This window comes from Hemibagrus wyckioides, linkage group LG07, assembly GCF_019097595.1.
Source record: "Hemibagrus wyckioides isolate EC202008001 linkage group LG07, SWU_Hwy_1.0, whole genome shotgun sequence".
Taxonomy (NCBI): Eukaryota; Metazoa; Chordata; class Actinopteri; order Siluriformes; family Bagridae; genus Hemibagrus; species Hemibagrus wyckioides.
The window spans coordinates 32,617,835-32,639,607 of NC_080716.1; the positions used below are offsets into that span (position 1 = coordinate 32,617,835).

Genomic DNA, 21,773 nt, shown 5'->3' on the forward strand with positions numbered 1-21,773 from the left:
GCCCGGGTGGTTGTGGAAGCAAAAGGAGGGTGTGTTCCAATTATAGGAGGATCACACTCCTCAGCCTCCCAGGGAAAGTCTATTTCAGGGTACTGGAGAGGAGAGTCTGACCTTTAGATGAACCTCAGGAGGAACATTGTGGGTTTTGTCCTAGCCGTGGGACACTGGACCAGCTCTATACCCTTCACAGGGTGCTTGAGGGTTCATGGGAGTTTGCCCAACCAGTCCACATGTGTTTTGTGGACTTGGAGAAGGCATTCGACCGTGTCCCTCGTGGCATCCTGTGGGAGGTGCTCTGGGAGTATGGGGTCCGTGGCCCTCTGTTAAGGGCTGTTCGGTCTCTGTATGACCGGAGCAGGAGCTTGGTTTGCATTGCTGGCTGTAATTCAGATCTATTCCCAGTGCATTTTGGACTCCAGCAGGGCTGTCCTTTGTCACTGGTTCTGTTCATTATTTTTATGGACAGAATTTCTAGGCACAGCCAGGTGGTGGAGGGAGTCTGGTTTGGGGACCATAGGATTTCATCTCTGCTTTTTGCAGATGATGTTGTCCTCTTGGCTCCTTTGAGCCAGGACTTACAGCGTGCGCTGGGGCAGTTCGCAGCCAAGTGCGGAGCGGCTGGGATGAGGATCAGCATCTCCAAATCTGTGGCCATGGTTCTCGACCAGAAAAAGGTGCTTTGTCCCCTCCAGGTTGGAGGGGTGTTCCTTCCTCAAGTGGAGGAGTTTAAGTATCTCGGGGTTTTGTTTACAAGTGAGGGACGGATGGAGCGTGAGATTGACAGATGGATTGGTGCAGCGGCAGCAGCAATGCGCTCCATGTACTGGTCTGTTGTGGTGAAGAAGGAGCTGAGCCGAAAGGCGAAGCTCTCGATTTACCAGTCAATCTACGTTCCTACTCTTACTTATGGTCAAGGACAAGATCCCGGATACAGGCGGCCAAAATGAGTTTTCTTCGCAAGGTGGTGGGGCGTTCCCTTAGAGATAGGGTAAGGAGCTCTGTCACCTGGGAGACTCCTCCACATCAAAAGGGGCCAGTTGAGGTGGCTTGGGCATCTGTTTCAGATGCCTCCTGGACATCTCCCAGGGGAGGTGTTCCGGGCATGCCCAACTGGGAAGGGACCCTGGGGAAGACCCAGGACATGCTGGAGGAACTATGTCTCTCGGCTGACCTGGGAACGCCTTGGAATTCCCCCGGAAGGGCTGGTGGAAGTGGCTAAGGAGAAGGAAGTCTGGGCATCCCTGCTAAGACTGCTGCCCCTGCGACCCGGCTATGGATAAGCAGGAGACAATGAATAAAGTTAATGAATCTTTACAGAAATTTCAAGTACAACCACTATCAACATTCCTCAGGTTACTCCACATCATTGTAGGTATTTAATTATCTTCCAAGCCACAGATTTTCTTCTGGAACTAGTTGTGGACTAACAGTAACATTAACACTACATGATCATGACCTTAGATGTGTATCTTATAAAATGCCCAGGCTGTATCACTCATCTTGCTGAGCAGCAGAACAAAATGCTAAGAAGTGCTTAAAATTACCTGCAAGAAAATGCATTTAAATGTTTTGATAACCTCATTTATGACAGTAACTTAATAAATTGTAATGATTTACATTTACTTTTGTGAATGGCAGATACTTTTTGGCAGATACTCTTATCCAGAGTGACATACAGTATAAAAGTGCTTTGAGGTCTCTTATCAATGAACATCAACACTGGTTAATTAGGTGACACACTTAGGATACCTTACGATACCGTCAGCCTAAAACTCTGTTGGGAGGACAATTACAGAAAAATTTATTTATTAATTTATTATTTATCTATATTTATTAATACGTAAAACAAACAGGGAAAATAAGAGCTAGTGTAAGTGTTTCAGGAAGAGGTAGGTCTTCACCAGTCGTTTGAAGAAAGCCAAAGCCTCAGCTGTTCAGATAACTAAGAGAAGTTCATTCCACCACCTCGGTGACAGACAAGAGTCTAGATGTATACCTACCTCTTATCCTCAGAGATGGTGGGACCAGCTAAGCAGTGCTAGTAGATCAGAGAGAGCGAGGTGCAGTGTGAGGAGTAATAAGAGCTTTGAGGTAAGATGGTGCTGGTCCATTCTTTTTGTGGGCAAGTATCAGTGTTGTGAATCTGATGCAGCTACCAGAAGCCAGGGGAGGGAACCTCCCACTGTATTTTTAATCATTTGCAGTGGATGAATTGCATTCAGGGATAGAACTACCAGAAGATAGTTGCAGTAGTCCAGTCTTAGAATGACCAGCTTCAAGCTTTTCCTTGTAGAAGGCAGTCTTGGTGGAAGTCAAGTCTGAAGAAAATTTGGACAGGAATGCATGGACAGTGGACAGAGGGCAGAGACTGTCTGTAGCTGAGTCCTACTCAGCTACAGAGTTGGGAGGTAAAGGAGACATGGTCAGGATGAGATGATAGTGTGTAGGTTGATACAGAGGAAGAGGAGTCAATGGGTAAGGAGAGATGCTGGGAGTTACATTTATGTAGGATAGGGAGAGTGATAGTGAAGGATACCAAGTGGTGATCTGAGATGTGAAGTGGCGTAGCAGTCATGTCTGTAGCTGGGGAAGGACAAATAAAGACCAGATCCAGGACATTTTCTCTTGATCAGTTCAGGGCAGCTATTGAATGACAAGGAGAATGAATTCAGAAGAGTCACAATTCTAGAAGACTGAAGCTTGTCGCATGGGAGGTTGAAATCACCAAGGACTGTCAGAGGGGTGCTGTCAGAAGGGAAGGCACCGAGGACTGTGTCGATTTCTTTCATGAAGTCTCCTTCCAATGATATTTAATTTGTAACAGAATTTAATTTTAGTACTATCATTCGACAATACAAATCAAATTTAAATATCTGGTTTAAGGCCTGCCACTATAAACATTAACATTCAATATTCACCTGAAGTGAATTGGAAATAAAATGTATTCACTAATGGCATATTAGTCCACAATCTCAGCTAAAGAAAGCTTTGTGGGTTTTTTTTTTATATATATTTGATTGTTCACAGGACCATATGGCAACTGGAGATTGCTTTCAGTCTCTGTGTCTCTGTTTAATGGCTCTTGCAGGAGTACTGGCAAAGGTGGCAACTTCAACTAATGAGAATAATGATCTATTGCTAAATAATGCCAATCGTTCCCTGGAACAGATCTGCTGCAACACACTGCCATGGAAGCAGAAGATGTGGTCAGCAAGGATCAGAGAGCACTGTCCCACTGATAAACACAAGCTTTAAACTTTGAATGCATATTAATTATTTCTGATTCAGATTTTAGATATTCTGTAGTAGACAGACAATAATACTGTAAATGTCTAAATATTTAAGAAACTCATTGTGTGTTAGAGATTAATACCAGTAGTGACTGGTTTTGTACTGCATTAAAGAGGAAATAAGAATAGCATCTTCATGGTTTAGTTTGAGATACCAGTGGTAGGATCCATTAAAGCTGCACTAATGGGCATACACATTATTCTTTCCATATACATTTTTTTTCTTGAATAACTTACCTCCTCACTGACTTTGATGCGGAGTTCTACAGCTTTTTGTTTTATATCAACATTTGGATCCTTAGCTGTTGCTTGGATGACCGCATGAAACAGACAGTTCTGATTTGTGGAGTTTACAATTTCCCATGAGTCATCACTGTGAATAATGTCAATGTGGCCACTTTGTGGTGTGTCGTTCCCCATAACCCTGTCTGTCAATTTACTCCAAAATCCTCCTTTTCTGTAAGACACAAAAACAATAATGCAAACAAGTGCAGCAATTAAGAAAATAGTCATTGTGTATTGTTTCTATTCAATACAGTTTGACCTTACCCGGAAGAAGTCTGAGGTGTTTTTGTCAGCACAAGTTTGATAGTACCAGCTGCTGGGTCAGTTCCTGGGTAGGTCTCCTCTGTGAGAAGTTTTCCTTTATCATCTACTACAGTCAGACAAATTCCTTTTCCATCCAGCAAGTTACTTTTTGTGAGGACATGGACTTCTAAAGTTGTTGCTGGCTTTTGTTCATCAGTTATATTATTAGCATAGCATGTGAGTTCATTTAGTTCTTCTTCAGTCAGAGATCTTTTCTTGCATTCAGTGGCAGATTTCAGATCATGATGATGCTTCTGATTGACAAAGAAACTCTGGGTTTTGTGTCTTCCCAGTAAATTACCAACTACTTTTCCAGTAGCAGAGTTTAGTCGCTGAGTGAATGTTTTTGTAAACATGGAGGAGGCAGACCCAGAAAAACTGTCCACCATGGTTTGGGAAAGAACTTCTGAAATTACATCAATGAGTTCATCTTTAAGACGTTTCACATCGTCCAGTTTGTCCCTTCCATCATTGTCATATGTCTCAAATAAAGGTTCCTCACCCAAGGACTTCAAAAATGCTGGAACAAAATTACTGTCAATGGTCTGTTTAGTAGGAATGGATTTGTACATTTCATAAATGGTGGTGGACATGCTTGCAGTAGTCATAAGCATCCTAATACAGGCATGGGAGCGGTGCGCAACAAACTCTGCTGATTTGTCCCACACCTGTGAGAGTGTGTTAATCACCTGATGAATCTGTTTACAGTCTACCATGAGATCATTCATGACAATGTTTGTATTGAAAACCACATGGTCCTTCATTTCCTTCTCTAGGGTTTTGCTAATCTTGTAAGAGCCAGATTCCTTCTGCAAGGCGGCCTTTGGAATTCCTGAGCAGATGAAATCTGTGAGTGTTTGGACAAACTCTTTATTTTGTTGTAATGTTGAACGGACAGATTCCTTGAAAATATCTTGAAATCCTTGTTGGAATGTCTTTTGAACTGCAGCATCGATGCATTTGTTCACAGCAGTGTTTACCCCTTGAATTGCCAATTCCTGAAAAGCATATTTCCTTGCATATTGTAAATTCAGTTTACCCGTGGTCTTTGTTATGTTCTTTACACTTATGGAGAACACCATTGATTTGGCTGATTTACATGTCGAAACAAACAAGTTTTTTCCTGATCTGAGGGCACTAGATGCAACACTTTTTAGGGATGTGGTGCCATTGAGAATATTACTTGCAGCATTTTTCACAAAAGAGAATGATTGTTTGAGAACACGGAATCCCCCACAGGCCAAGGAAATTCCTATATTTATTGCTTTAGATATCGCCCATGATGCCCATTGAAATGTACCATTTATCATACCCATGACTCCGGACATCATGTCAGACACACCTTCTGAGATCAGGCCAAGACCAAATGAGGACATGAAACCAGCTGACAGACCACATATCAGAACTCCTGCTACAACCTGAATCACACCAAGAAAACAACAAATCAGGGCATCAAATGAGAATTTGGGCTTCTGTTTCACCTCAAACACAATAGCGAGGCCATAATTACGAAAAAGACTGAGTTCACTAGAAGACACAAAATCCTCCTCAGTTGATAAGCTGTAAAGTGTCAGCTCCTCGGTTCTGAAGTCTCCATTGCCCGGTCCAAGCATGTCAAGTATTTTTTTAATATTTTGTTTCCATGAGTTAAATATGTTCATCCTTGCCTGCATTTGTGTTTGGAAGTTACAGCTGCCACTGTGGTGTGGTTCAAAATCTGGAGTAACAGACAAAGAACAGAAGCTCAGTGTGTTGGCTGTTTCAGATATGTAAACATCTATGGCTTTCTCTGCCTCCTTGAGTAAGGAACATGCCTCACTTTTGTAGCCCCCTCTGGCCATGTTAATGGTAATGTAGGCCTGATTATACAGTGCAGCAGCTCTGTAGTAGTTGTCTGATTCAGAGACTTTTTTCCAGTAGGTTTCTGCTCCATAGTCACATCTGTTTTTGTTTTGAAGGTGCAAGGCAGTTCTTCCTAAAGCCTGCTGTATGTGGTCATAAAGGTTTTCACTGTGACCTTGTAAAAGTTTACGACTTTTGTCCTTCAATTGCTGGATGAGGTTTTCTTTCAGTTCTGTAAGGTCATTGTGTACGTTAATCTGGTCTGTGTGAAGTATTAGCCATATACCCCATGATTCCTTCAAAGCATTCAGTGCTGGATGGTAGTCCATCTTACTGTGAAAGGACTCAAAGTAACAAGGGACATCTTTTACTTTCACTTCAAACAGGTCTGTTTTCTCTCTTGTACTATAATGCCTGTCAAAGTCAGTAAGGAACTGACAAAATGTAGAGAACAGCTCTTCTTTCATCTCAATTTCAGCTAGTTTCTCCTTCTCCATGTCTTTTATTCTATTAATTTCATATTCTTCTCTGAGTTCCCTCATGAATTCAATAGAATGGCCTCGGTAGGCCATGGCTAGACGATCATGGTTCAGTATTACCTGGACCATTCCCGGGGTTCCTTTTCGACCTGTTCGTCCAAAGACTTGTTTCTCGACCCTTCGATTATTGGGGAAGTACGTGAGTAGCACAAAGAGACCGCCACAGCGATTTACCTCCTCTGTGACCTTAATGTCTGTCCCACGTCCTCCAAGGTTAGTGGAAATAATGATCTGTCCCTTGTTGAACTCCTGGTTCTCAATGTTGTGGCTCTCACTCATCGTGTACATGGTAACTAAATGTTTGGTTTCTGCTGCAATTTCGTTATTGAGCGCATTTGCTGTGTTGACGTCCTCACACACGACTAACACCACCTGTCCTCGTTTAGAGACTTTTGAGACCGTGTCACAAATAGTTTGGATCCATTGTTCCGTACCTCCTCTCACCTGGACTGCAGGCAGCTCAGTAACCTTTTGACGTTGATGAGCTGGTATGACATAGCTGTCCGTTTTGTAATGCCTTGCCAGGAAACCCTTGTCTGCATCTCCCCCTAGTGTTCCAGAAACACCAAATATCCCTTTCCCTCTGAGATATCTTTTGAAGAAATTTGAATTTGACATGTAGTTTGTCACATTTGATAATGGAGATAATGTTAACTGATGCTTCATCTCCAGAAATTGTTGTAGTCCATCACCCCACCGTTTTCTTTTCTCCAGCATTCCACTGGCCTGAAAGTCCACTGGGATTATTGCATGGTACATGTGTTCACCATCTTCATCAACATCTATTCCCTGAGCACTAAGAGATCTCTCAATCATGTACTCTCTGCCTTTGGTCATCTGAATGGCCTTCAGTGCATTCTCAACAAACAGTGGCAGCTGATTTTCCAGGTATTTCTCCAAGAAAGAAGGGATTACAAGAAACTCTTTATCATCTTCTTCTGAACTGCATTGTTTAGAGTATTTAATCTTGGATTTCACCTCACTAATGGTAGCTTCAATGAGCAAATTTTCAGACAAGATCTCACAAGATTTTCCATTCTCGAGTAGCAGCATGTTGATGTTTTGGTCAGTTTTTGTCTTTTGCTCTCCAAATTGAAAGGCTTTTCTAGTTTCTGACTGATAAATATAACAGTTAAATGCCACCTTGTGCTCCATCCCCATCTCGAGAACAGTGAGCAGGTCAAACTGTTGTTCTATTCCTGTTTTGGCCATGATGGTCTTCCATGCCTCATTTTCAATGGCTCCATGCTCCTTTTCTCCTTCTTCATTAATAGAGACCTTCAAATTTTCAAAATCTTCCTCTGAGTAAAAGCCTAATTCAATACCTGGCAACAAAATTTCCAGTGGTGAAAACGTATCATTTGTATCTGAACCAATCATTGCTATCAGGGCAGCTGTGTGAAAATTCTGGACTCTTGTTGTCCACATGGTCTCTCCAGTTTCTTCTACCTCAATTGGTCGACATGCAGATATAATGGCCCAGATGCTGGCTAGGACCTGCTCCAAATGCTGGAGGCCACTGGACTCATGGGACAGAAATGTTATTTGAACTCCATTATCTAAAGTCATGTAGTCAACCTCATCCACAAGGACCAACTCGAACTTCCTGTCTCCACGAGATGTTTTCTTCTCAAACTCTTGTTTCAGTGTATCTGCTGCAAATGTTCCAACAGTACTGTACACTACATCTTGTTTGTATGCTTCCTGAGTCAGATCATCTTGTTCTTCAGATGAGACATCATTCAGCATTGGAGGAACAGCAGATGACGTTATGTCGAACATGTTGTAAAGTTTGCTCCATTCTTCTAAATCACGGCAAGCGAGGACTGGAGAGCTTGTCACAATGTCCACCTTTACACCACGAATGGCATGGATCACAGCAAGCATGGCTAAGATACAAGATTTCCCTTCACCTGTTCCAATTTCAAGAAGACAACCTGTATTGGTTTCTGATTTTGGAAGCAAGAAAACCATCAAGGCTGCAAGCTGAGTTAATCTGGGAAGATATCCTTCAATGACTATTTCCTCTTTACCCCTTTGAATAGTGAGAGCAGAGCACATTTTTACTGCGACTGACATTTGCACTAGTACACTTTTGAGAACTTGTCTGTCTGGATTGGTAAAATCCAGTTCTTTAACCATTTTCTTTACATGCTGGATTTCATTTTTATGGAGATCAGTTCTTTTGTGTTTTTGAAGCTCCATTTCCAGATATACCAGAACATCCTCTAGTATTGTCAGGACATTCTCAGGATAGTTTGAGTTGCGCATTTCACTAATAATAGTATTAGCATTTTTGTCTGTCTCTGTGTCAACATGCCATTTCAGCCGTCTGGGTGGATCAGGTGAATCTAAAGCATGGAGAACAATCTCATACTCCAGCTTGTAGGTCTGTGCAATGTGAAGTATTGCCTGCACTTGATCTTTGTCTTTACCGACAACATAACGCATGAAATCTGTTATTTCTGGCAGTTTCCATGTGTTGTTGAACGCAATCCGACACAGAATGTCTTTACTCTGTGTAGAAAGTTGAATATCAGTTTGAAGAACGCTCTGTAAAAGATTAAAGGCAAGTGACGGATGATCGTCTTGAAACAGTTCGAGCACATCCAAGAGGAAATCCCGGTCATGTTTATGTTTGTGGTCATTTTCATCCTCCTCGAAAAATAAATACATTATTGCCTCAAGCACTGTCAGTCTATCTTGTAGAGGCAGAGTCTCATAACCAACTGAAGTGTCGAAAGAAAACACACAGCTACTGGACAGGTTGTGTTTCTTACAGTACTCCACCATTAACTCATTTTGCAGGGTTTTCATCCTGCCTGCTAATGTCTCCTCTGGGTCTTCCTCAATGATTTGATATTCACACAGGAGGTCTGAGAATTTCTTCCCTATTTCTGCAGCCTATTCACACACACACACACACACACACACACACACACACAAACATCCATCAACTAAATCATAACATTTAAAGACTTAGTTAATACTATTTAACTAATTATATTAATATTTATGAAAAACTGTGAACCGTTAATAGAATTTGAAATTGTATTTACTTGGAAATTGCATTTAGAATTTGAAAGAAAATTTTTTACCTCATCTCTTTCAATTTCAGTATTTACTGTCGGTTGCATTATATGCGTTTGGTGATGGAACTCATGGCCTCTCAGCCTCTGTTTCTGTTTCAGTGTATCTGTGGTTTTTGAAAGTTTCTCTGCAGCAAGCTCACTTTCCCTTTTAATCTGTTCCTCAATTTGTTTTTCACGCTCAAGCTGGGCCTGTCGCCTCTGCTCCTCTTGTTTACGTTTCTCTTTTTCCTCTCGCGCATCATCTTTAATTTTTCCTGGTTGAAAGGAAAGGTACAAATGAGTTGAGTGCAGCTGATAACAGTCAGATATTGAAGACTGTGAGAAAAATATAAATAAAATTACTACAGTGTGATTTGGGTTGTATTGTGGACATGTCTTATAAAATATTCCACAAATGAATTATAAACCATAATTTGGGCACGTTGAATTTTTTGTCTCATAAGGTATATTGCAGTCCAGATGTATCTGATGGCGGTCTCCACTCTCTCGAATTGTGAAACATGGGGCATCTCTTAGGTCAATCTTGTACCACAAATGTGGATTCATGTAACAGTCTGTTGCTGAACACTCGCCATACTTCACATAGATGTAGATTGTGCTGACAGCGGAGATGGGAACAATGAAATTGTGTACTTTTTTTTCATTGCCCTCAACTGTAACCTAAACATACAGGAACAAACATATGATGTTAAAGCCTAAATAATGACATGCATTAAAAATGTTAGAAATAAACAAAACACTCCTATACATAATACATATGTAATTTTATAATAACTTTTAACTGCAATTAATACAATTTTATATTGACTGTGTATTACTACAAAATATACCATATACTTAGCTGGCAGCCCCGTAAAATCAATGCAGATGGTCCATTTGTACTGAGTTTTATTTTCAACAGTTATGTTTCCTTCCAGCGATCCTGATGCCCCCATTCTAAAATGAATATTGACAGCAATAAGTAAGAAATAAAACAATGATTATATTGCTATTAAATAACTATTTAAAAATGTCAATTACTGAGTGGTGGGTGGTTTTGCGAATTAGAGTTCTGTATGTACAGACTCAGACTCTGTATGAGTCTTCTTCCTCTTATTAGATTAGAATAGATTAGATTAGATAAGATTCAACGTTATTGTCTTCGTGCACAGTCATTGTATAGAGCCAATAAAATGCAGTTAGCATCCAACCAGAAGTGCATGAGTGCATATTATATTTACAATAAATTACAATAAAGATGTACAGCTATGTGAATGGCTGTCTTATGTACAGGTGTAATAGGATTTATAATAAATAGGTATAAAGAAAATGTCTATATATATATATATATATATATATATATATATACACTATATTGCCAAAAGTATTCGCTCACCCATCCAAATAATCAGAATCAGGTGTTCCAATCACTTCCATGGCCACAGGTGTATAAAATCAAGCACCTAGGCATGCAGACTGTTTTTACAAACATTTGTGAAAGAATGGGTCGCTCTCAGGAGCTCAGTGAATTCCAGTGTGGAACTGTGATAGGATGCCACCTGTGCAACAAATCCAGTCGTGAAATTTCCTCGCTCCTAAATATTCCACAGTCAACTGTCAGCTGTATTATAAGAACGTGGAAGTGTTTGGGAACGACAGCAACTCAGCCACGAAGTGGTAGGCCACGTAAACTGACGGAGCGGGGTCAGCGGATGCTGAGGCGCATAGTGCGAAGAGGTCGCCAACTTTCTGCAGAGTCAATCGCTACAGACCTCCAAACTTCATGTGGCCTTCAGATTAGCTCAAGAACAGTGCGCAGAGAGCTTCATGGAATGGGTTTCCTTGGCCGAGCAGCTGCATCCAAGCCATACATCACCAAGTGCAATGCAAAGCGTCGGATGCAGTGGTGTAAAGCACGCCACCACTGGACTCTAGAGCAGTGGAGACGCGTTCTCTGGAGTGACGAATCGCGCTTCTCCATCTGGCAATCTGATGGACGAGTCTGGGTTTGGCGGTTGCCAGGAGAACGGTACTTGTCTGACTGCATTGTGCCAAGTGTAAAGTTTGGTGGAGGGGGGATTATGGTGTGGGGTTGTTTTTCAGGAGCTGGGCTTGGCCCCTTAGTTCCAGTGAAAGGAACTCTGAATGCTTCAGCATACCAAGACATTTTGGACAATTCCATGCTCCCAACTTTGTGGGAACAGTTTGGAGCTGGCCCCTTCCTCTTCCAACATGACTGTGCACCAGTGCACAAAGCAAGGTCCATAAAGACATGGATGACAGAGTCTGGTGTGGATGAACTTGACTGGCCTGCACAGAGTCCTGACCTCAACCCCATAGAACACCTTTGGGATGAATTAGAGCGGAGACTGAGAGCCAGGCCTTCTCGTCCAACATCAGTGTGTGACCTCACAAATGTGCTTCTGGAAGAATGGTCAAAAATTCCCATAAACACACTCCTAAACCTTGTGGACAGCCTTCCCAGAAGAGTTGAAGCTGTTATAGCTGCAAAGGGTGGACTGACGTCATATTGAACCCTATGGATTAGGAATGGGATGTCACTTAAGTTCATATGAGAGTCAAGGCAGGTGAGCGAATACTTTTGGCAATATAGTGTATATATATATATATATATATATATATATATATAATGTACAATCAGTGTACAGTAATGAAGATATGTTAAGAATTAACATGTTAAAAAAAGATATATACATACATACATATATACATGTGTGTTTATAAGCCATGAACAGGAATCTAAGGCTACAGTGAACTTTATGAATTATTTATAACTTTATGAATATTGGTTATGAGTTTATGTTGAAATATTATTTGTCAGATTTAAATTATTTACTCTTAAGTACTCTTATTTTGAAGATAAAAAGTAAAAGAAAAAAAGAAAAAAGTACACTGGCATCAATTATAAGCAGTGAAAATACAAAACAGAACAATGTTTTTGTTAACAATGCATAAAGCTTATTTTATATAGTTATTTCTTAAAATAAGGAGGTTGGCCTATCTACTGGTTTATTTATCCTCGACAGCAAAAAAATAATAATAATAATTTTTTTTAAATTTGTTTGTGTTACAAAGACAGCAGTTTAGTGTTTTTAAACAGAACAGTAATTTAGAGTATTATAACGAAAAAATAATTTACTAAAAGTAGGACTTGATCTTCAGAAGATGGTTGGGGCTATGTGTTCGAATAGGCTATGTGAAAAGAGCAGGACATCAAAGAAGCATGAGAATCTCTGTGACTCAAATCTTTTCTCTAAAAAAAATGTTTATCTGTGCTTAATGTAAATTACACTGTTACACCAGTAGGTGGAGAAAAAATAGTTTAATGTAATTTATTTTTTTTATAATTGCCTATAATCTATTCTTACTGTTTGTTTGTTTATTTATTTATTTATTTGTTTCTTTGTTTATTGATTTTGTTAGGACTCAGTGTTTTAATTGCTGCCAACAGCCAGTGCCTGTTATATCAAAAATTGTTCCATGAAATTCAAAGTACATCAATCTAAATAAAAATACAGTATATAATTACAGCAACTATCAGAGTTTTATTGTCCAGTCTTTATGTAGCCTATCCTGTAAATAAAATCTGTAGATATTAAGTCTTTCTTTCTTTCTTTCTTTCTTTCTTTCTTTCTTTCTTTCTTTACAATTACAGAAAATAATTAAAAACTCCTGCAGGAAAACTACTTTTCTTTTTGAATTTTTTTTCTGCATGAGGTGCACAGCAGTCCTGCAAGAATTATGAAATTGTGCAGGATTTTTAACGTGTGCAAGTGTGCTGGATGTTCCTGTTATGCTAAAAGGTTCAAACCTGTAGGAATTTCTTGCATATATTGTCAGAGTCCTGCAGAAAAAATGAAACTCCTGCAGGATTCCTAAGCTAGATCTTCCTGCATGTTTCTAAAACCTATAGGAATTGCCTGCACATAATATCAATTTGTCCTGCAGAATTTCATAATTCCTACATATGCAGGTATCCTGCAGAAAAAATGAAAATCCTGCAGGATTCCTGTAGGTTATTTTTGTAAGGGGTCTGCCCTTAATGACTAAATGTAGTCCCTCACTGACACAGTGTGATCATGTGTGCAGGGTTGGTTGTGGTGGAAATGACAGCACTCACAAAAAGAAAAGTTGTTAAAATTTTTTAGATTTTAAAATTAAATGTCTGAGTGTGAGAAAAATGTAAAACATGAAATTCTTACAAAAAGACATTTATACATTAGCAAAAAAATAATATATGAAAACATAGTTAAAAATATCTCCAATAATGTTTGACTGTAAATTTCATAAAACAAAACAAAAACAAATATAGACAGTATACATTTGGGAATTAAAAAAAAAAATAGATATATCCCCTGAACATAAAGGTCAATCATTCATTTTGATTGGCTGACTGATTGATCATGGGAATGCAATAAAACAGACAACCAGAATTCAGAGAATGAATCAAAAAGCAACATTTTGCTAAAACCCACAGTGTCTCCTGGTTTCAGCTTTAAATCCTAAAATCTCCTCCACTCCCAACCACACCCATCTCACACTGCAGCAGTTTGTACCTTGTGTTTAGTTGTGTGTTAAAGCGAAAGTGAAACTGCTCCAGCAAACCTGATTAGAATTCTCCGCAGTGGTGCGACTGGAAGAGGATGGAGGATGGAGGATGAAAAAAATGAATAAATTTTCAGCCTTTTCCTGAATCCTGAGCGTCAATTTTGTGGATGTTTTCATCTGAAATCGAATTAACATCACCCCGATTTTCTGGAGGTTTATAACGCATTTCCTTTAGTTTTATCTTTTAATATAAAGCGCCAGTACTTACAACCTTTTCAGCGGTGGGAGAATTTCCGGAGAAATGTCCTGGACTGGAAAACGTCCTTAACGTCTTGATTTTACGGTCACGGTGATCATCTGAGCATCCTGTGTCTACTGGTCCAGTCTAATGAGTGCGCTCATGTTACACTACAGTATTTATAGCCCGTTTGTTATTGGTCTAGAAGATAATGATTTATTCCATACGTTTCAGTAACACACCCTGGCGTGTTGGGCTTCAATTCATTGATATTTTTGATGCACAAAAACGTACACAGGTTTAAAATACCATGAATTAATATACAGTATGAATAAATAATGAATACACAGTATATCCATTAGAAAGTGATAAAACTACCCTTTTTTTTTTTACTGCAGTCGTTTATAATATGCTAAGATATGAAAATTATTTTTATTTAAATTTTCATTACATCACATAACACTCTTAAAAAGGACTGGATAATTATACATTTATATATAATTATATAATATTGGACTATTATATACACACATTTAATTTTTCAACATCAATCTATAACACCTTCATCTAGTCTAATTTTGGGGAACTTCATCATGTACCAGGACAATGACCTAAAACCCAACTGAACAACAGACTCTATCGGGTGAATAAAGTGGAAGATCATCAGTCAGCAGCCTTTAACCCAGCTCAGCAGTATTTCAGTTTCATTTCAGAAAGACATCTGAAAAAAGCTGCAAACCTGGAATTATTTGTTGATGTCAGTGAATCACAGGCTTGATGGAGTTATTACAAGAATGAAATATGCAATCACATATTAAGTGTTATTTACTGTAAGAAGAATATTTTGCAGTACTTTTTCCCACCTAAAATTTAAGTGGTCTGACACCAAAGGTACCATGTGTGAACACATCTTGATGCATATATCAGGATATAAAAGCTGATGAAATTCTGATCGGTCGTCTCATCTTTAGATTTCTAATCCAAATGTTTTCAAAGTGCAGCATAAATAATAGAATTGCCCTTCCTGTTCCAATACTTTCCAATGGGAAAGTATAAAAGTCCACCAATGTAAACATTTATTACAGTAAAACTTGCAGGTACTGTTTTCCATGTCATACTTTCTCTCCTACCTTGTTTTCAACTTGTGTTCAAAACTATTTGAAACATTTTTCTAGTGTTGACTTACATTCACCAGCCGTCTATTTTACAACTGCAAGTCAGGATGTGGCGACAAACTAAATGTTCATGTCTGTTTTTAAATGTGCAAGGCACTTAACACTCATCATCAAGAGGAAATTCAGAAAGTAGCCCACAAACCCAGTAACCTGTGACTTTAGAGGTTTTAACTGGAGACAAATTAGCCAAAGCTCTTAGCAGTGGGCACAGGAAATTAAATTTAGAAAGTGTTGCATAATTCTGCTAAACTGCTAAAATTAGCCTTTTACCTAGCTAATCTGATGGTGTAAAATGATGTAATCTAAAGTCTGATGCTAGTTAAAATTAGTTACCAAGCTCAAGTAATTTTAGGTAATTTAAAAATAAGAAATCAATGACAATTAATGAGATAATGAGAAAACAAACTTGAGCAGATAACAAGTCCTGTTAGATTGATTCAGATTAATGGCCTTCACCTTGCAAGTTTTCTGTTCTTGCCTTTCTGCAAACTTCTGGTTATCTCCAAAAAGGGCCACCTTTCAATTACAATTTATTTGTATAACACTTTTAATAATAGACATTGTCTCAAAGCAGCTTTATAGAAGTATAGAAACAGAATAAAAATGATAAATTATAGTTTAAAATTCAATCATGTTTCCTCTTCTCACGTCATGAGTAGGCCTGCTGTAGGTTTCTTGTTTAAAATCTATTTTCTGGTCCTCTTCTTTAATATTCTCTAGAGATAATAGTGATATTGGTGTTTGTGAGTTTATCTATCATGTGCTTATCATACTCTATCCTACACTACAGTGGTACATGGTGAGACCTTACTGGTAAAGAATTGAGGGTTTCTCACCATGATGTTCTGATTTCTGTTATTGCATCTCATGTGTGTCCTCTCTATTCCTTTTGGCCAAAAATGACTGCATTGTTCCCTGGTTTTGGGATTTTTCCACTGACTGTGCATTCTTACATTCACTTTCATTTTCCAGTCTGCCTGTAACTGCCTGTACAATCCTCAAAATCACTCGGGTTTTGCAGTCAGTCCGAGAGGCTCATAGCTTTTGTTGTTCATTGTTTTTCCTTCAGGTAATATCAATGTTTGTTATTTAAAATTTCCTACACTACAAAATATATCGTAATTACTTTACTAGCTGTTAACGTTTTGTCAGATTCAGATTCTAAACCTTGGAAGGTTTGCCTCAGCACCAGAACCATCATCATCATCATCATCATCATCATCATCTCAATGCCCAGCTGTCATGTCCCTTGACTTGACATGAGATGAGCCAGTCATCTGGATAATTGAGCCCTGGGGTGCAATGATGCCAGAGCAGCCTTCATGCACTTTGTGTGAGAGTGAACATTAAGATTAAGTCAAAATGGAGAACCCAGCATCGGCGTTCTTCTGCCCAAAAGCGAACCTGGGGATTCTCCTGTGCTCTGGCAAGATGCCCATATGAAGAAAGGCATTCTTCAGGATTATCATCGCCAATCAACCAATCATCTGACCTGATCGGAGAATTTTTTTTTTTCACCTCAAACACAACTGCAAGGCCATAATTATGAAAGAGACTGAGTTCACTGAAAGACACAAAATCCTCATTAGTCAATAAGCTGTAAAGTGTCAGCTCCACAGGTTGGAAGTCTCCACTGCCCGATCCAAGCATGTCAAGTATTTTTCTGATATTTTGTTTCCATTAGGGATATTTTCATCCTTGTAACAGACAACAGAGAAAGAACAGAAGCTCAGTGTTCTGGTCGTTTTAGATATAAACATGCTTCACTTTTGTAGCCCCCTCTGGCCATGTTGATTGTAATGTAGGCCTGATTATACAGTGCAGCAGCTCTGTAGTAGTTGTCTGATTCAGAGACTTTTTTCCAGTAGGTTTCTGCTCCATAGTCACATTTGTTTTTGTTTTGAAGGTGCAAGGCAGTTCTTCCTAAAGCCTGCTGTATGTGGTCATAAAGGTTTTCACTGTGACCTTGTAAAAGTTTACGACTTTTGTCCTGCAAGTGTTGGATGAGGTTTTCTTTCAGTTCTGTAAGGTCATTGTGTACGTTAATCTGGTCTGTGTGAAGTATTAGCCATATACCCCATGATTCCTTCAAAGCATTCAGTGCTGGATGGTAGTCCATCTTACTGTGAAAGATCTTTTATTTTCACTTCAGAGGTCTATCTTCTCTCTTCTACTATAATAGATAGATAGATAGATAGATAGATAGATAGATAGATAGATAGATAGATAGATAGATAGATAGATAGATAGATAGATAGATAGATAGATAGATAGATAGATAGATGCTGATAATGCTTGTCAATGTCACTAAGAATCTGAAAAAATGTAGAGAACATCTCTTCATTTTCTTCATTCTCAATTTCAATATTCTTCTCTTCCTTGTCTTTTATTCTAATAATTAATATTCTTCTCCAAGTTCCCTCATGACTTCAGTAGAATGGCCTCAGTAGGCCATGGCTAGACGATCATGGTTCAGTATTACCTGGACCATTTCCAGCGTGACTTTTCGACCTGTTCTTCTAAAGTGTTGTTTCTCCACCCTTCGGTTATTGGGGAAGTACGTGAGTAGCACAAAAAGTCATCATGTCTCATGTCCTCCAAGGTTAGTGGAAATAATGATCTGTCCCTTGTTGAACTCCTGGTTCTCAATGTTGTGGCTTTCACTTATCGTGTACCAAATGTTTGGTTTCTGCTGTAATTTTGTCATTGAGATCATTTGCTGTGTTCACGTCCTCACACATGACTAACACCACCTGTCTTCGTTTAGATCTTTCGATCATGGACTCTGCCGTGGGTCATATGAATGGCATTCATTGCATTCTCAACAAACAGTGGTAGATGATTGTCCAGGTATTTCTTTAAGAAAGAAGGGATTACAAGAGACTTTTGAAGGGTGTTGATGTTTTCATCAGTTTTTGATTATGGAAGCAGGAAAACAACCAAGGTTGCAATTTGAGTTAACCTGGGAAGATATCCTTCAATGACTATTGAATAGTAACAGTAGACCACATTTTTACTGGTACTGACATTTGCACTAATACACTTTTGAGAACTTGTCTGTCTGGATTGGTAAAATCCAGTTCTTTAATCATTTTCTTTACAGGATGCATTTCATTTTTACGGAGATCAGTTCTTTTGTGTCTTTCCATTTCCAGAAATACCAAAACATTGTCAGGACATTCTCATAAACTCTCATAAAGCATGAACCCCTTCAGTTCAGCATGGGCATGCAATCCACCATGACATGCAATGAGCGTGGTACAGAACTAAAGCTGAAGAACTCCACCAAAAAACCCCAGAATTTTATTTATACGTGCCTTTTGGGTCAATCAAGGTATTTACTGTTAAACAATGATATAGTGTTCCTAATAATATGATATAAAGAGTACAGCATATATCTTCTGACAACAGATTCATAGAAGCAAAGAATCATTTTTGCAAATAAACAAAGCAACATTGCTAAAACAATGTGCTTCTGAGAACACGCACCACAAGCATCCAATGGGCTCCAACATTCACAGGGCATACCCACATCTGCCCCACAGGAAATTTCATCTGTGGGAAGGGTTTAAGAGCAAGTTAGCAATGTTCTGATTTAGTGACCTTCATGAGAGTTCAGAATTTGACAGTGAACAAAGATGTTGCCACAACTGCACACATCTGGCGTATTGGTTTCTGTAAAAGAGAAATAATCTTGTCTTTTATAAATTAAATATGTAGCTCAAAATAGGCAAATGTTAACTGTTGACATAATTGATACTTGCCTGTTGTTTCTCCAGAATGTAGTGCAGGAGCATCAATGACCTGTAGACAACAGGTTTATAAGCAACATGCAAATCTACAGTATTTATATGTTGAAAAACTTATTTTCCTTCTCTTACTTCATCCGAAAGTCACTCGTTCCCCTGCAGGGTGCGAAAAGAATAAAGTTTGTACGGGCCAACATCTGCTTCAACCCTCCCACTGTCCTTTGCAGCCCAGAGCATCATCACTAATAAAAGCAAATGTAAAGTAGTTAGTGTTATAATAAAAAAGTCCATCAGACTGATAGTCAATAGCAACAAATATCTAAAGAGTTTGTAATGAACCAGACAAACTGAACTCCTGCAAACATAAAACATGGAATATACTAAATAAAATAGTTGGTCTGCACACCCTTTCATCATTTTTTAAAACTGTTTATACATTAATATATTTTTTTGTATTGTTTAAAGATGAACTATTTTGTGTACAGTCAACTGACCACACAGTTATTTTGTTCACCGTCTGTAGTTCAAGCAACGCACTTGTGACCAACCGGTCAAACAGGTAAAAAGTAAATGTAACACGCAAAACACTGGACAAGGAAAAACTGGCAACAACCAATGGGTCAAAACCAGCAAACCAAGAACTTTGCAGTTACAAGACCTCCTTCTTGTGTTTCGATTTAGGGTTTTTTCCTGTGTTGATATTTCGCCTGTGGTGCCCGTGTCCTTTTTATCAGAGGGAGGAGTGCTGTCATCTGAGCCATCAATTTATTGTTGTAAGTTTTTGGCAAAAACAATAACAGAGGGTCTTGGCAAGTTGTGTTTGGCTCTGGATCATCTGCCTTGTCCAAAGACTGCTGAGGTCTGAGAGTGGACTTGACTGGTTTCACAAAAGGATGGTCGTTGTATGGACTACCCTGGAGGCACCTGAAGAACATGCAAACTCAATACACACTCACACACACGGGGGAACCTCTCTCTCTCTCTCTTTGTCTCTCTATCCCTCCCTCCCTCCCTCCCTCTCTATATCTCCCTCTCTGTCTGTCTCTCTCACTCTTTGTCTCACTTTCTCTCCCTCTCTCACCCCCCCCCCCCTCCCCTTATACAATGATTACATTGTTCAAAAATCCCATGTATTTTTTGACATTAAATCCTTTTACAAAAACACTTAATTAGAATATTTTTATGAGAATATTATGTGCTGGTAAAATGTTTTAACTATATGTATTTAGAGTATTTATTTATTTATTTATATTTGTAATTAAGGGACTTATATAATTATTTTATTGCTAGGGTTTTTTTGTTGTTTTTTTACATTTTACATTTTTCTGTATTAATCTCATTATTTCCCTCAACATTAAACATTTAAGGTCATACATTTAATTCATGGTTATTTTTATTGGTGATTTTATTTATTTTATTAAATGTAAACATTGATCTAAGATGGCGTTCTCTCAGTAGAGCTTTTATTAAATTTAATCTCCTGAAATAAAACGGGTGTAAAGTTGACTCAGGACTGCAGATGGCGCTGTTCTCTCTGTAATGTTCCTCATCAGGCAGAGTGTTGATCATTTTTCTCTTTCTGCAGCCTTCATTAAGTACATCATGGCTGGCTGAGCAGGTAGAGCTCCACCTTCACACTTCCCATCATGCACCTCTGCTCTCACTTCATGACTTTTACAAGATATTTCTAAATCATTTGACATTAATATTCAGATTTTACTTTTCTTACACAGATTCAGGAATGCTGACTAAGGATCCAAATCCTTCTCTTCTTTTCCTTCTCTTCTTCCTTTTTTATAAAACTCTTCTCATCCTCTCTGCTCGTGCTGTCTTCCTCTTCCTCTTCCTCTTCATCATGGGGGATCATGGGGGTGGGGCTTCATGAATGTGGGCGGGGATAAGAAGTAGTTTAACAAGTTAGAGACTTAATGTTTTTTTTGGTCAGAGTCAGTCTTACCTGAGAATTATTATTCATATTTATTTCATTAAATAATTTCTGCTTTTAACCATAGATTGAAAGAAAGAAAAAGAAAGAAAGAAAGAAAGAAAGAAAGAAAGAAAGAAAGAAAGAAAGAAAGAAAGAAAGTAAAAGTCTCCTCTTTGTATGTGCTTTCACTGCAAGTGTAGGACCTCAGCACAGGAAATGACATCATACTCTCTCTCATGTGGTGTTTGGCGACAGAAGCAGACTTTTGGTCATAAAATAGACGTAATTATTGAGGCCTGGTTATAAATTTAGTTTCCCAGAAACGGAGTTAGACTTCAAACACAGCCACAAAACCACACTGAAGCCTGAGATTAACAACAATCCTTCATTTACACACATCATCACTTACACTAAACCTCTGAAAAAAATAATCATAGGAGTTTTGGGGCTTTAGGAACTCTTTAAGAAAGAAATATATATATAATCTCATTTATCTTTCTTAAACAGTAGCTGTTCCAATACTTTTGTTCACATAAAAATTGCCTGCTCTTCCACCAGAGGTACCGTGTACGCAGTTCAACACATCTACATGTAAATGTCAGGAAATTTATTATCTTTAAGAGAAAACACAAATGTCTTCAGTGTACAGAAAAAAACAACAACAACAACAATGTATTCAGTGTACAACAACAACAATGTATTCAGTGTACAACAACAACAACAACAATGTATTCAGTTTACAACAACAACAACAACAACAATGTATTCAGTGTACAACAACAACA

The 21,773-nt window shown here is 38.7% G+C and overlaps 1 protein-coding gene across 1 annotated transcript; it reads right to left on the bottom strand.

Moving 5' to 3' along the window:
- Positions 1-3,366: 3,366 nt before the first annotated feature.
- LOC131356317 (uncharacterized) lies at positions 3,367-20,928 on the bottom strand. Its single transcript, XM_058395219.1, has 5 exons — positions 20,811-20,928; positions 9,358-9,605; positions 3,840-9,163; positions 3,528-3,747; positions 3,367-3,393 (listed from the first exon to the last, which is right to left on the bottom strand). The coding sequence occupies exons 1-5, from the start codon at positions 20,926-20,928 to the stop codon at positions 3,367-3,369; spliced, it is 5,937 nt and encodes a 1,978-aa protein (XP_058251202.1).
- Between the last annotated feature and the right edge of the window lie 845 nt (positions 20,929-21,773).